This window comes from Cyprinodon variegatus, unplaced genomic scaffold (assembly GCF_000732505.1).
Source record: "Cyprinodon variegatus isolate N-32 unplaced genomic scaffold, C_variegatus-1.0 Scaffold370, whole genome shotgun sequence".
In the NCBI taxonomy this organism is placed as follows: domain Eukaryota; kingdom Metazoa; phylum Chordata; class Actinopteri; order Cyprinodontiformes; family Cyprinodontidae; genus Cyprinodon; species Cyprinodon variegatus.
The window spans coordinates 607,572-621,394 of record NW_015150823.1 but is presented as its reverse complement, the minus strand read 5'-3'; the positions used below and the strand labels follow the sequence as shown (position 1 = coordinate 621,394).

The 13,823-nt window shown below is 37.0% G+C and overlaps 1 protein-coding gene across 3 annotated transcripts in view; it reads right to left on the bottom strand.

Annotated features, from left to right (window-relative positions):
- Positions 1–9,819, bottom strand: part of ticrr (TOPBP1-interacting checkpoint and replication regulator) — a 28,216-nt gene extending 18,397 nt beyond the window's left edge. For 2 of the 3 annotated variants that reach the window (XM_015386518.1, XM_015386520.1), the window contains exons 1-5: positions 8,743–9,819; positions 6,501–6,738; positions 5,988–6,205; positions 1,875–2,103; positions 293–431 (exon numbers count right to left, since the gene is read on the bottom strand). In XM_015386518.1, coding sequence (XP_015242004.1) covers positions 293–431; positions 1,875–2,103; positions 5,988–6,205; positions 6,501–6,738; positions 8,743–9,417 — 1,499 coding nt within the window. In that variant the 5' untranslated portion in view covers positions 9,418–9,819. The remainder of the gene's footprint in view (positions 1–292; positions 432–1,874; positions 2,104–5,987; positions 6,206–6,500; positions 6,739–8,742) is intronic. The other variant, XM_015386519.1, reaches the window with a different exon arrangement.
- Positions 9,820–13,823: the final 4,004 nt, after the last annotated feature.

Here is a 13,823-nt window from a genome sequence, read left to right as displayed (position 1 = left end):
TTTTTTACATCAAAATATCCATTTTTTTTTTATGTTACAAAGGTAATAAGGTAATAAAACTATTGGCTTGAAATTATTATCAAAGTATTTCACTGAGTGGCCTATAAAGGGTTAATTTGCTCTGTAATGGATAGTGATTTACCATCATAAGGAGACAAGTCATCTACACAGCTAGAAATGCAGTAAAAAAAAAAAAAAAATATTATTTTATCCGTTTCTCCTTTTTCAAACGATCTTTGTCAAATTTGTACAAGCTTGACCAAATACAAACAGAAGGGTGTCGCTCCTGTACCTTATTGACTCCATTAAAGTGGCGCTCACTCCTGACTGATCCGACTGGGGGAACCAGGTCTCCAGCATGTTGGTTGTTTTGGGCCTGTAGCTGAGTTCCTGTAGAACCCACTCTGGCGCCTGAGAATCCTTCACCTCATCTTTAAAACAGACAACAGCAAAGTTATGTACTTAAATCTCACAACACATTAAAAACATGTCGCTGCATTTATCTCTACGCATACAAAACTTTAAATTTCATAAATACAATAAATAAAACCAGACTTCTCTGCAGGTTTCCCACCGATCGTTTCCCAGGGGAAGAAAAAAAAACTGGTGATATGAGCCGAGGAACAGGAAATCATACTAAAGTGCCAAATTAATTTTTCCACACGATCAAATCAAAGTTCATATCTAACTAAATGCAATGCAAAACATCAAATCTAAAAACTCAGCTTGAAGTCTAGAAGAAGGAAAAATGCATCATTCATATTTTTCTTCCTTTAATTTATTAACTTGTGGCAGAAATTACAATGAATAAATGGACTTATTTCAATCACGCCTTCTGGGAAATTTGATCTCAATTCAATCTGTAATTAAAGCAAACAGTAAATAAGTTAGCAGACCCTGCTGATGGAAACAGTAAACATGTACTGTAAACAAAGACAGTAGCACCATTTACACTAGCCTTGTGAAACTGTGCTGAGAAAGGTCAGAGCACGGTACGAAAGATAACTCTTGAGTGTAAATGGAGCACAACCGACAACACAACCGACCTGTGCTAAATCTAGAACTAATTCTACAGTAGGACTCGGCACGGTTCATCTGTGGCTCAGTTCTCTGATAAAGAGTGCATGAGCAGATCCGCCTCATCTCCTATTTACAGTCAGCTGACTCATTTCGCAGGTTTTCCGGCGTGTCCAGCTTTGCAATTCGCCTGTTCACAACACAAAAGCCTTCTTAGCTTATTAACGATAAATGGTATGAAGAGTGATGTGCGACCTGGGATGGTGCAAGGACCGAGGCTCTAATTGAAATTTTGGTGCAGGATGCTATCCTGGTACATAAGTTCTTGAATGTTATGGGCGTCGCCATGTTTGTTTGTGTAATTCCGTGCCTTAAAGGCTGTGGCATCGTTGACCACTGACAGGAGGCGAGGAACTGTGCTAGCGTGATGTGTAATGGTCATAAGAACCAAGCTCAGTCCGATTAACTAATCCAAGCTCGGTCCGACTTCAGCACGGATCGGTTTCAGAGGGGTAATGGAAATGTGAGAGTGGGGGAGAGGACAAGCCCCTCAGTTATTTCCTCCGCACTTAGAAAATAGAGGATATTTATTAATTCTGCTTGAATATCTTTTGAATTTCCATCTTCATAACTTGAAACATGTTAATATTCCCCCTTTATCTGTAAAATTATGTAATGATTCCAAAAATGTTTTAAAATCAATCCACTGGACTTTGTTTCCAGGTTTAAAATTCAAATTGGAAACCAAGTCCAGCGAAATGATTTGTAACTTTTTTTTAGAATGACTATGACCTGGATGACTGAGAATCTTCACCAGCATATTCATGAAATGAGTTTAGTTTTATTTTGATTCCCACCTTTGGGCCCTTCGCCGTCCTGATTCATGATGTCATAGATTACACCCAGGACACTATTCACCACATCTGGCAGATCAGCAGAGGTTTGGTCTGAGACGGTGATATCGGTGCTCAGCAGCTGGTCGTGCTGTAAGATGTTTGGCTGGAGAACGGTGAGAAGAGCCGTGGACTGGGACAGCGGAGAGAAGACAGCTGAGCACAGCAAGCCTTTCTGACTGACTTCAGCGAGCTGTGGGGACAGAGGAGGGAAGGAAAGGATCAAAGGTCAGTAAGGAAATGTTCATTCATTATTCGATTCATACATTTTTCATTTCTGTTCTAAAACATGTTCATTGTCCCAACTGAATAACATGGACTAGACAAAAAAACAAAATAACAAAGAGCATGGGGCTGCTTTCCTCTAGGGTTTGGACTATACTATACTATAGACTTTATAAAAATAAACCACTGTATTAAAGCTATAAAAATATGATCTGCTGGTTACAGAAGACTTTCAATAAGCTTCGTTGTGAGAAAAAAGTTTTCAACTCTACAGTCCAGTTAAATAAATGAGATTGATGGATTTTACTCAGTCTGCCCTTTGTTTACTTTTCAACGTAAATTGAGGACAAGACATTCACAACGTCACACCCACACGATGGTCTGCCCTGTTCTGAGCTAGAAAGAGTTCGTCTCCCTTACTTATGATGATGAAAAAGCTGTGAAGGTTGTGTCAGAGTCAAACCAAATTACATTCACTTTGGTTAAACAATGAACAAACCTAGAGAAAGAATTTAGCTTGTTATGGGAATAAGTATGTCTTGTCTACAACCATCCCTCACTCAGAAATTTTTTGGCCTTGAAACAGAGTTAAAAACATTTTCTTAAGAGAATAAATGGCATATATCAATATATGAAGAAGAAATTAATAGAAATCTAAATTTTCCAACCACAGTTTCGCCCTTTCGACTATAAAACAACATCTGCTTTTTGTTTATGGCCATCATAGTGAAAAGATGCGTTGTCTTGCTATAGTCCTACTTTCCGAGGATGCATTGTGCATCATTTTGAGTTTGATGGAATTGACTGGCGACCTATCCAGGGTGTACCTTGCTTCTTGCCCATAGACGGCTGGAGATAGGCACCAGCAGCGCTGGATACCCCAGCTCCGATAAAGCATGACGGAAAATGGATGGATGGAAAAATAAAGTTTTGTGTACGAATGTTTGTGTATGTCGAAAGTAAACAACTGTCACCCGATCGATGAAACAAGAGTGATCTCTTTTTTTTGTATTAAACTACAGCTTTTAAATGGAAATAAAAACCCTTTATTGACTAGGGTTGTCACGATACTAAACTTTTCAACTCGATACCGATACTAAGGAAAATATTTGATACTCGATACCATTTTCGATACCACAAGGATAAAAACAAAGACTCCAAAATTCTACAGAAATATTTTCAATAATAAATAAAATACAATAAATAAACACAATAAAGGTTGTATACTGTGCATAATATTAAGCAAGCTTGATAAAAAACTTAAATAATAAAAAAATAAATAAAAAATAATTCTCAGCAGCTGCACCTCTTACAAAAAAAAAGTCTGAAACTGAAAAGAGCACAGAATTATTCAATCACACAGTGTTCTGAAAGTGCATTGTCCTCTATTCTGCACTTTAGATGAATGACTGCTTAGGTTCCACTGGTGACGGCACTGTATCGATACTTTTAAAAACGAGTATTATATCCGGATACAACATTTCAGTATCGATACTTTTTTGAGTTTCAATACTTTTGACAACCCTATTATTGACACACATCTTTGAATCTAATTGTGAACTTTGTGATGAAAACATTTTATCAAGTCTGTTTCTATATAGTATGGGTTTGATTTATGTTTGGACCAGATACTTAGAAAACATTACATCAGATTATATCAGCTAATTTGCACAACCAGAAATACATCAAAGTCGTCCTTGTTTCTGCTTTATAAATGGATAGCAAATTCCTTTTTTTTCCTACTTATAATGAGCATACTAAACTACAATTTGCAAAAGTTGAATTTATTTTCTGAGAGAATAAATGTGTTTACACCATTTCTGTTATATCACTCGTTTGTGCCCGGTCTTTACCAGAAGTGCGATCCTACTCTACTTCCTCCTAGTTTTTTTTTTAATAAATGTAGTCATTCTGTGTTTGCCTTCTTGGTGAACTTTTTTTAGTATATGGTGCATAATCTAAAGAGATAAAACTGAAATGAAGACGAATCGTATTTCCTCTCTGACATCTAGAGAGGATGTAAAATGCATCAAATTCTATCAGAAAAGTCATTAATATGATAGTTTAGCTTTTTCTTTTTATAATTTAAAGATATAAGTAAGGACTTTGAGTAGCATTATTACATTATTTATGTCAATCTGGATGAATATTTGCTTTGAGGTGTGCAAATAAGCTGATGGTACAGATTGTGCTTCCAGTGCAGATCGGGGAGGGAATTTTTGGGGCCGATATAGCTTTCTATTGCTGTATATACATAATAGAAATTACAATGCCTGTGCAAATTGTCTGTCATCAAGATCATGACACCTACAAAACACGTAAAATGCTAAATGTTAAACAAGTTTTATTCTGAACATAAAAGAAACCTTGACTGGGATATTAACCAAAACATTAACAATAGAAAGCTAACAGAGGGAGCAGCAAGTCATCCCCTTCACATGATTTTAAGGCATGGCTGCTGAATCAGCCGACACATGCTCACATCAGCCAACACCAGGACAAAATGCTAACGTTGGTCAAACACTCAGCCGGCCCATTTACTCGTCTTTCTCTGGTAGGTACCATATATTGGATGAAAACTGCCGTGTTTTTCGTAGTAAAGTATCTGCTGTAAAAAGCAGGGAAACCAAAATGATTAACACAAACCATTTCCATGCCTTTCATTTCTAAAACTTAAGTTTTAAATATTCCTCCTCATATGAAAAGCACTGCGAATGTCTGGACAGGGCTTTAAAAACTCATGCATCTATATAGTGTAAAAATATGCATAACACAAAAACCAAGTTGGATTTTTGGTGGATAGAGTCCTGATTATCCTGATTATGGTTCAATTAGGGCTGGGCGATAATTCAATAACGATATATATCGATTGATAGGCGTGTGGCGCAATAGAAAAAAAGAGTCGATAAAAGTTCAATAAAAAGAAACGCAGTTTTCCTTCCTTCTCATTGTAGCCTAGCATGTAGGTTTATGCTAGTCACACGCCGTCACAAAGCGCCGCCCTCTCAAACCACAACACAGAGCACATGAAGATGTCGCAGCAAGGAGAGGCGGAGGAAATTGTTTCAAAGAAGGGTTTTTGTAGTTCGCCAGTTTGGCAGTGTTTCGGTCATGGCAAGTCGGACAAAAAACAAGCCACAGTCATCTGGAAAATGTGTCGGGAACCAGTGAAAACGAAGTCTGATAACATAGCCAACTTGTTTTATCATCTCAGCCGCTCACACCCGCAGGAGTAGGAGCTGTGTAGGCCCCGGCGCGGCTCTCCTCTGAGGAATCTTCGGGAATTTCGGGAAAATGTATATATATTTTCAATTCTGGGCAGTGTCCCACATAGTTCTAACAATTGAGAGAAAAATGCTGAGGGGCCAGCAACTTCAAAGTAATAACTCAGGTTAAAGCAGGAATGCGGGTGGCGGCCAGGGGGGTGGGGGTCCAATTATTTATTTGTTATATTTATTTTGGTCACTTTAGTTTATTCTTTGTCAGTATTTAATAACATAACTCAGGTCTCTTAAGTTATTTTTCTTTAAAACAATTCTGTTATGGTTAAAAAAGTTGGTTAAATAAAGATTTAATTAGAAGTCTGTGTTTGTGTTCTTTATTATAATTAAATCATTTAGCAATATCATAAAATGTCCAGGCAGAGCTGCACATAAAATATGGTTTCAAATTTTTTCAATAATTATCGATATCGATCAATATGCATTTTTTTTTTTTTATCGATAAGCTTTTTTTCTATATCGCCCAGCCCTAGGTTCAATTGTACAGTACCAAAATGCCTTAACCCCTGGGAGCATGAATGTCACAGAACATGCAAAAAAAAACATGTGGTGCTTCTTGTCAGCCTCTCACCATATGAAGAGAAAGGGCAGACAGCTGCCTGAGCAGATGAGAGAAGGCAGCAGCTTCGTTGTTCTGCAGCACCCACGACTCTGTGGACGTTTGTGTCAGCAATGAAGCATCCCAGCCCTGCAGCACGCCTTTCAGGTACACCTCTGCAGAGTCCTGCAGAAACCTCTGACCACGAGACACCGGGTCCACCACGACGTGGCAGCTATGAGTCGAATTTTCTAATTCAGTAAAAAATGAAACACAAGAAAAAGCAAACAAACATCTATTATAAATTGATACCAAACTTCTCCACTTCAATCATCTGCAAAGAGTTGAATTTTGGTATCTATCATGTTTAGTCACTTATATCGTTTGTGCTACATGTGTTACAGTTTTTTAAAAAGTGCAAAGTTATTTAAAAGGATAAGACGTATATTAAGAAGTCCATTTTAGTTTGGATTGGGATAAACAAGCTCCATACATAATACACTGAACTTTGTTATTTGTGTTAATATATCATCTGTGTCTACGAACCATGATCCCACCGCAGAACACCAGATGAGGCAGGAAAAGCCAGATGGTGGAGCTTCTCAGGTGACAGGAGATATCCGATGCTGGAGTTGATCAAGAACGTTTCTCCCTCAGGTCCTGAGTCTGATCTGCGACTGGAGCAGAGGTTCAACAGGGCAACCACGGGGATCACTCTGCCACCAACTTCAGCGAGTACTGCAGACAGCTTGTCAGAACCAAAAGAGTCCTCACAACTCATTACCTGCAATAAGACAAGAAGATTCGATAAGACTGTGTGGGACACTGTTAGATGTTCCTTCTGGATGCCGTTTTTTCCCCAGGATTTTTTTAAAGCCAGAAGTAACAGTTCCCTGTAGAATGAACTTGGAAGGTCAAATTTACTGGAAAGTTTTGTTTCTTTTGGTGATTATTTTGCCTTAAGCATGACTAGATCCAGTAATAACCTTGAGGTAGAATTTAATATCTATAAACCAGGGGGGTTTAGGGGCATACAGAGCAGAAGAAATGAAAGAGAAAAAAAGCCAGCTGGTGGAATCTGAGTAAACAAGAAAGCGTTTTCAAACCATTTCAAGGATAGGCTGAGGAATCGTCTTGGTGTGACAAAGGTTTAAAACTTGTATTCTGTTTCCAAATGCTACGTGGCAACGATGAGCTGGACATTGAGCTGTATTTTGCTGCTGTTTTGTATGTGGAAATGCAGTGTTTCAACACAGTTGTTACTTTTCAGGTTTTGTGACCAATAGTTTTTTTTTATTTATCTAGATTTGTATTATATACACTTCCTTATTTATCTTGTTATACTATATATGCCTTGATACACCGTATATATATTGTTTATTCTTAATGCAACTTTTTCCTCCTTGTTTGCATCTTCTTTATTAACTATGCCAATATGTAACCCGTGAATTTCTCCACTGTGAGATCAATAAAGTTCATCTAATCTAATCTAAATTATATGCATTTTTAATTTTAGTCATTGTGTGTTTTCTCAAAAAGATTTCTACTTATGTAGCCTGGTGAATACAGTGAGTTGACTTGTCAATGGAACTATCCCAGTTCTCCAACAAATGATCTATTACCAAGACAGTTTCTTTCAGAAGAAATGAAAAAAAAGTCTCCCGGTTTCTTATATTTCCAAAGTAAACTCTATCCAGATGTGATAATACAGTCTGCAAAGATGTTTGAATAAAGATTCAAAGTATGAGGTAAATTTCAGTTTATAATTATTGAGAAATAGGAAACACTGTTTCATCACTTTGATTACGATATTAGACAACTATATTGAACAAAAGGGCCTGGTTCATTTCATCCCAAAGATGCTCTTCTGTGTTGTGGTCACAGCTGTGTGCAGACCTGATGAGTTCTTCCATGCTGATGAAAAAGTGAAGCACAACCACCCACAACAGTCGGTCTCAGCAGATGGCCGCTCACACTGAGCCTGGTTCTGCTGGAGGTTTTTTCTTGTTAAAAGCTAAAAAGTTTTTCCTCTCCACTGTCGCTACAAGCATGGATAGTGGAAGGGATTGCCTTTGAGTCAATGATTCAATGCAATCAGCTGGTTTTCCTTAGATAGAAAACTTTGAATCAATCTGACTGGATGATCTGGTGAACTGGAAAGTGCCTTGAGATGACATGTGCTGTGAATTGGACTATATAAATAAACTGAATTGAACCGTACAGAGGATTAAAACATCTGGTTCTGCTTCCTGTCCTGGAGTTCCTGTCCCTAAAGCTTCTATTAGAAAAGACAGAGCTTATTTATAATTGTACAACATAGATTTAGATCAGGGTTTTACATTTTAGACAAACTTATAACAAACTGCCTAAAAATAAGCACCTGCAGCACCACACATAAAGAACTGAAAATAGCTTCAATAGACACCTGTAATGATCAGAAGAGAGGAAATCTGAGCAAATGGTAAATAAGACAATTATTCCAGATGATATCAAACCTGGTTTTACAATGAACATTGAACAAGAGGCATCTAACAGGGATTTTTCAAAAGCAAATACCAAGGATTACGCCAAAAGGCTGATGTAAACAAAAGGGCCACACACAAAAAACAAATACAAAAAGAGTAGTTTCTAACTTCCTTAAGCAGTTTATCTGAAAAAAAAAAAATTATTTTGGACTATATGTAAATCAAAGAACAGCTACTATAAATTCATTCTTAGGCATCCTATTTGTTAATCAGTAAAACATGAATGTTTGATGACAGTATGTCCATCATATTGGAGCACTCACCTCAAACTGTAACCGACTGTCAATCCAGTGAAGAACAACTTGTTGCTGAACAAGCAAGTCGTTAAGACTCTTTGGCAGGATGTATTCGGTCACATCTGATGGCAGATCGTCCTCTTTTAAAGACAGGTAGTCCAGAAAATGGGCCCTTGAATGGGGACACCGTGAGACTACAAACACCATGTTCCTGCCACTGCTAACAGAGTCATTTAGTTGAGACAGAGCAAGTTTTCCAACCAGACCAGACTTCCTTGGCCTCAGGGAAAGTTTGGTAGGAGAGGTGATGTCTGGTCTGTCCCACTGGAAGTCCAACAGAGTTTCCTTCACAGCGTTTTGAACAGAAACCGCTTTATTTGTCTGTCGCCTGTGTTGAGAAGGACGCACTTTATCCTTCAGCTCAAATCTGGCTTCAAACTCCTGCTCAAAATCCTCAAATGTTTTGTTTCGCAGCTCCTTAAAGTCAGATCCTCTCGATATGACGCCCGCATTGCGACCAGCCTTCGCCTGGAAAAAACTGTAACCCCAACGCACCTTCTCAAACCCATATTTGTAGCCGAAATGCAAAAGGATATATAATATTCCCCGTTTTATGAAATTGTTTCGAACATCGAGCCGACTGTCTGTCTGGAAATCTTCATAATCGACATCGATAACAAACACTAGGTTGTGCAGGGCCATACTGCTATGATATGGCCATAAATACAGCCCGTTTAGCTCAACAAAATGGTGAAAACGGATCGGTTTTGGTCAAATGTTGACTAACAGCTTAGACATGTCGGTCTTTTATATCAAGCAATAACTTCAGCCTCGTTTAAAAGCCTAACTTTAACTAACTTCATACTTTGATGCTAAGCGCTACCTGCTAGCAAACAAATATTACTACATACAGCTTTATAAACTTCAGTCAAACGTGACGCCTTAGAAATGTTTAAAAGGTGGTTGTTAAAATAGCCTAATACTTCCGCTATAAAACTGAAACTATCAGACCTAAAAAAATAGGTTTTCTAGAATTCTAAAAGAGTAAATACAACCTTACTCGCATAAATAACTAAACAACATCGCCATTTTCTTATAGCTGCCCTTAACCGTTCGCGCTTCTTGAATAATGGTCCCACCCCTCAAATGTAATTGGTCGTAACTCAAAAAACCATTAGTCTGATTGGTCGGAGGTGGATTCAAGCTTGCGTCACGAGTGTTATACGTACTCTTCATTGGAGGAATGAACCATCAATTAACGAGAGGCTTCTGACACAGGAATACGTGAAAGATTGACAAGAACAGGCTGGTTTAAAAAAAAAAAAAAAAAAAGGTTGGCTTTAACATTTAAACCTACTCGATTACTTGTAAAATATTGTTTTAATATTTTTAAATAAAGCCATTTTTAAGTTTTCCTTTAATACCGTAATTGTTTACCCTTTAATAAAAAAATAAAACATTTCTTTTTGTATAAATGGGAGTATTCACTTTTTTTTTTAAAGACAAAATGCAATGTAATGTAGGCCAACTTTTCAAGAGTTTTTATGGAATTAACTTGCGCAGGAAGGTTATAACCCAATTCTCACATTTTTTTATTTTTAAAAGTTTTTTTTTCTTACAGCACATTAAAGTGTTAAAGTAAACTTTAAAATGGTGTTAATTGGATAACATATTGCCAAACATTTTTAATCAGTAGGTCAACAAGACTCAGATTTTGGTGAATTTGTTGTGTTATGTCATAAAACCTCCTTTTAAATGCTTATCACAAATAAGTTAGGTCACAGAGCAGATTTATACCAAATCTAAATGGTTTTCAAACTCAGATGGTGCACAGTTGAGTTTAATTAAAATGATTAAAAGATGCGAATTTGTCTTTAGAAATAAATAGCAAACTTAAACCAAATTATTCATTTAAATTAAGTGGTAAACTATTTACTATCTGCAATTTTACTGCAGATAGCAGATTCTAATAGATGTTATTAAATTTCCCTTTGCCCCTGAAACACCCGACTTTCCCCACTGTATGGCAACAAGGGGTATTTTTTTTTTTAAATCATATTCTATTCTATAAAAATATAAAACATTTCATCTTCGTAGATGCAGAGTGAGTCCAAATTTGATGCCTATTAAGTAAAGATTAGGGTAGTTTAACAGCTTATTTGTTCCTCCTTAGTAACAAGAGAACCATTGGCGTTTATAGCTGAACATTTCAATTAAAAGGTGATGTTGATTAATAAAAAAAAAAGCTTCAAATGATTAAAATATACTGAAAAATGTACATCGACCTAAACTACAGTAATATGTGAGTATGTCACAGCTGCAGAGTGACTGCAGAATATACGCCACTATGCTTAATCTCCACTAGATGGCAGTGTAGACAAGCCTTTAAAATCAGCAGGATAAAGCCCTGCTGCCCTGATTGATTGATTGACTTTATTGATCTGACGGAGGAGAAATTTACTCGTTACATCAGCTCAAATATTCAAAAAGAGAAGAAGAAGGCGCCAAAGGAAGAAAAAGATGCATGGGATATATACAGTATGAACAGTGCGTCCACATATGACAGCTTTCTTATTTTATTTCATTTTTTAATAGCAGGATTATTATACAGATTTATTGCACAGTGTGTTTACATGGGTATTCATATGGATGGATATTTATATTTATATATAGCTATTGCACTGGGTATCAAATATAAAGAAACAGGTTATTGTACAATAGTAATTGCACATTATGCATTGCACAAGTTGCACATTGCATTGCCTGGTTCCAGCCACACTGACATAACTTTAACTGTATGTTGCACCTCAAGAAATCCGTCAGTCAACTCTTGAAGTTCTTCTTCTTGTAAGCTGATCATTTGGCCTCAGATGGTAGGTTGATCAGCTGCCTCTCTGGTCCCACCAGCACTGCCTGTGGAGATAAACATAGACTACAGGAGAGGTGCCCCCAAGTTCCTGGGGGCCCCATAAAACTCTGTTTAAATATATGGTTAATACAACTATTCCTTATTTGTGCACATTAATTATGTTTTTGATAAAAATCCTTTTGCTAAAATGCCATCAGAAAGCTGATAATATTAAGTGTGTCTTGAATTTATATATTATTTCGATGGGAGAAAAACCGTGTAAACTCATCCCATGCATGTTGCTGAGCATAATGTTCCCCAGGCTGTGGGTGGAATCACAGAGCAGATGGTTTCCTACATGCTGCAGATTGTTCCTTTTCCAGTGAAAACACCGTACCTGATATATTAGTCATGCTGATCACCCAGGTACTCAAACTAAGATGTAAATTAGGTCTTATTAACGTCACAGAACTGGGAAAGTCCTCTTAAACCAACAGGGTTGAACCTTTTCTGATCTTAGCCATTCAATAATAAACCTTCTATCTCCAGTTGAACATTCTTCTGACCTCTGTTTGTAATAAAAACAGGACGCATGACTGGCTTGTTTTGGAGATGTCGTCTGACTTGTTTTTAAGGACATTTTGTAATAGTGTTGTTTCAAGGGTGATAAAAGAAAAATACAAACATGAACAAACCACATCAAGATAAAATGGGAATTTATTAGGCTAAGAAGGACTCAATAATAAATGTGTTCAGACAAAGTAACCATGAAGAAAATAGTTATAAAACAAGTAAAGACCTTTTTTTAATTAACAGAGAGTCAGAATTTGTCCAAACAATTCGACATCCTACGATTGCATGAAGCAACCTGAACATTTTCTATGTTTTGCTCAGTTTTAGTGGTACATTTTCAGCCAATAATGCACTGCATCAAAAAAAACTTAGGATAAATGAACCAAAATGGCATTTATTCACTCAGATTTGTTTGGACCCAGCTGTACATGTGCGAGAGACGGCTCCTTCACTGCACTTCTGTAATGCATTTGAAGCAGGTTAAATTTGAAATTCACCATGGCTACACTCTACAATGGATTCAGTTGCTACCATTAAATTATTGGTTCTTTATTTGTTATAAAGAGCAATTAGAAAGGTTGATCAAATTCCCTTCACAAAAAGACCTGAAAAAAAGTGTGTATACACCTTTAATTTTAGCAGGTAAGATAATCTGTCAGTGGAATAAATATTATTGCCTTTTAAAATAACACAATTAGATATTTCACTCCTGAAATAAGATAACGAAATTGTAATTTCTTAATCTATATATCTTTTTCCTTTGGTAACTAGTCTTAGTTAATTGCTTAAATCAAGGAGAAATAACCTTATTTAGAGAAAATGTACTTGCTTATTTTATAATTCTTGCACTGAAACTTGCTGGTTTTATATATGTGTAACATTAATGTGGATAATAATAATAATAGTTTTGAAGTTGATGGAAATATTTAATCATATAAGTTTAATAACCTTTTTTTAGGCTGTAGAGGCCTTTCTTTATATGATTTCTGTAATTAGGCAGACAGGAAACGGGAGTAGGGAAAGCGGGGAACCAGGCTGGAACCAGGATCAAAGTCTACATGGGTCTCATGCTTTATCCCCACGCCACAGCTGCTGCAAATGCATTAATAATGAATATTGTGTTCTGTTTTTGGAATTTTACTAAATATGGTTTCCACAGATAGACAGTACAACTGGACCAACCAGCCTTTAATGCACGCGCCTTTATCCAAAATATCAGGTAAAAAAAAAAATAAAGTGGTTTCTAAAGAAAAAGGATGGAAACTGGGGGAAGATACAGAATCTATAATGTATAAAAGAACCAATGGTTCTATAGATCCAATTCAAAGCACCTGTAATCTCAAGGCACTTTACAATTCATCCAGATCATACAGTCGGATTGGTTCAGTTTCTTAACTAAGGAAAACCAGGTGATTGTATTGTCTCATTGACTGGAAGGCAATCCCTCACACCAAGCATGCTTGAAGCCACAGTGGAGAGGAAAAACTCCCTTTTTTAACAGGAAGAAACCTCCAGCAGAACCAGGCTCAGTGTGAGCGGCCATCTGCTGAGGCCGACTGGGGTTCAAGGAGACAGAAGCAGACATAGAAAAAGAAGCATAGATGAAAAATAAGAACTTGTAAACCAGCTCCACAGGCAGCCCCGTCCAGGAAACACATAGCCACACTGCAAAAAATCTGAATCTAGA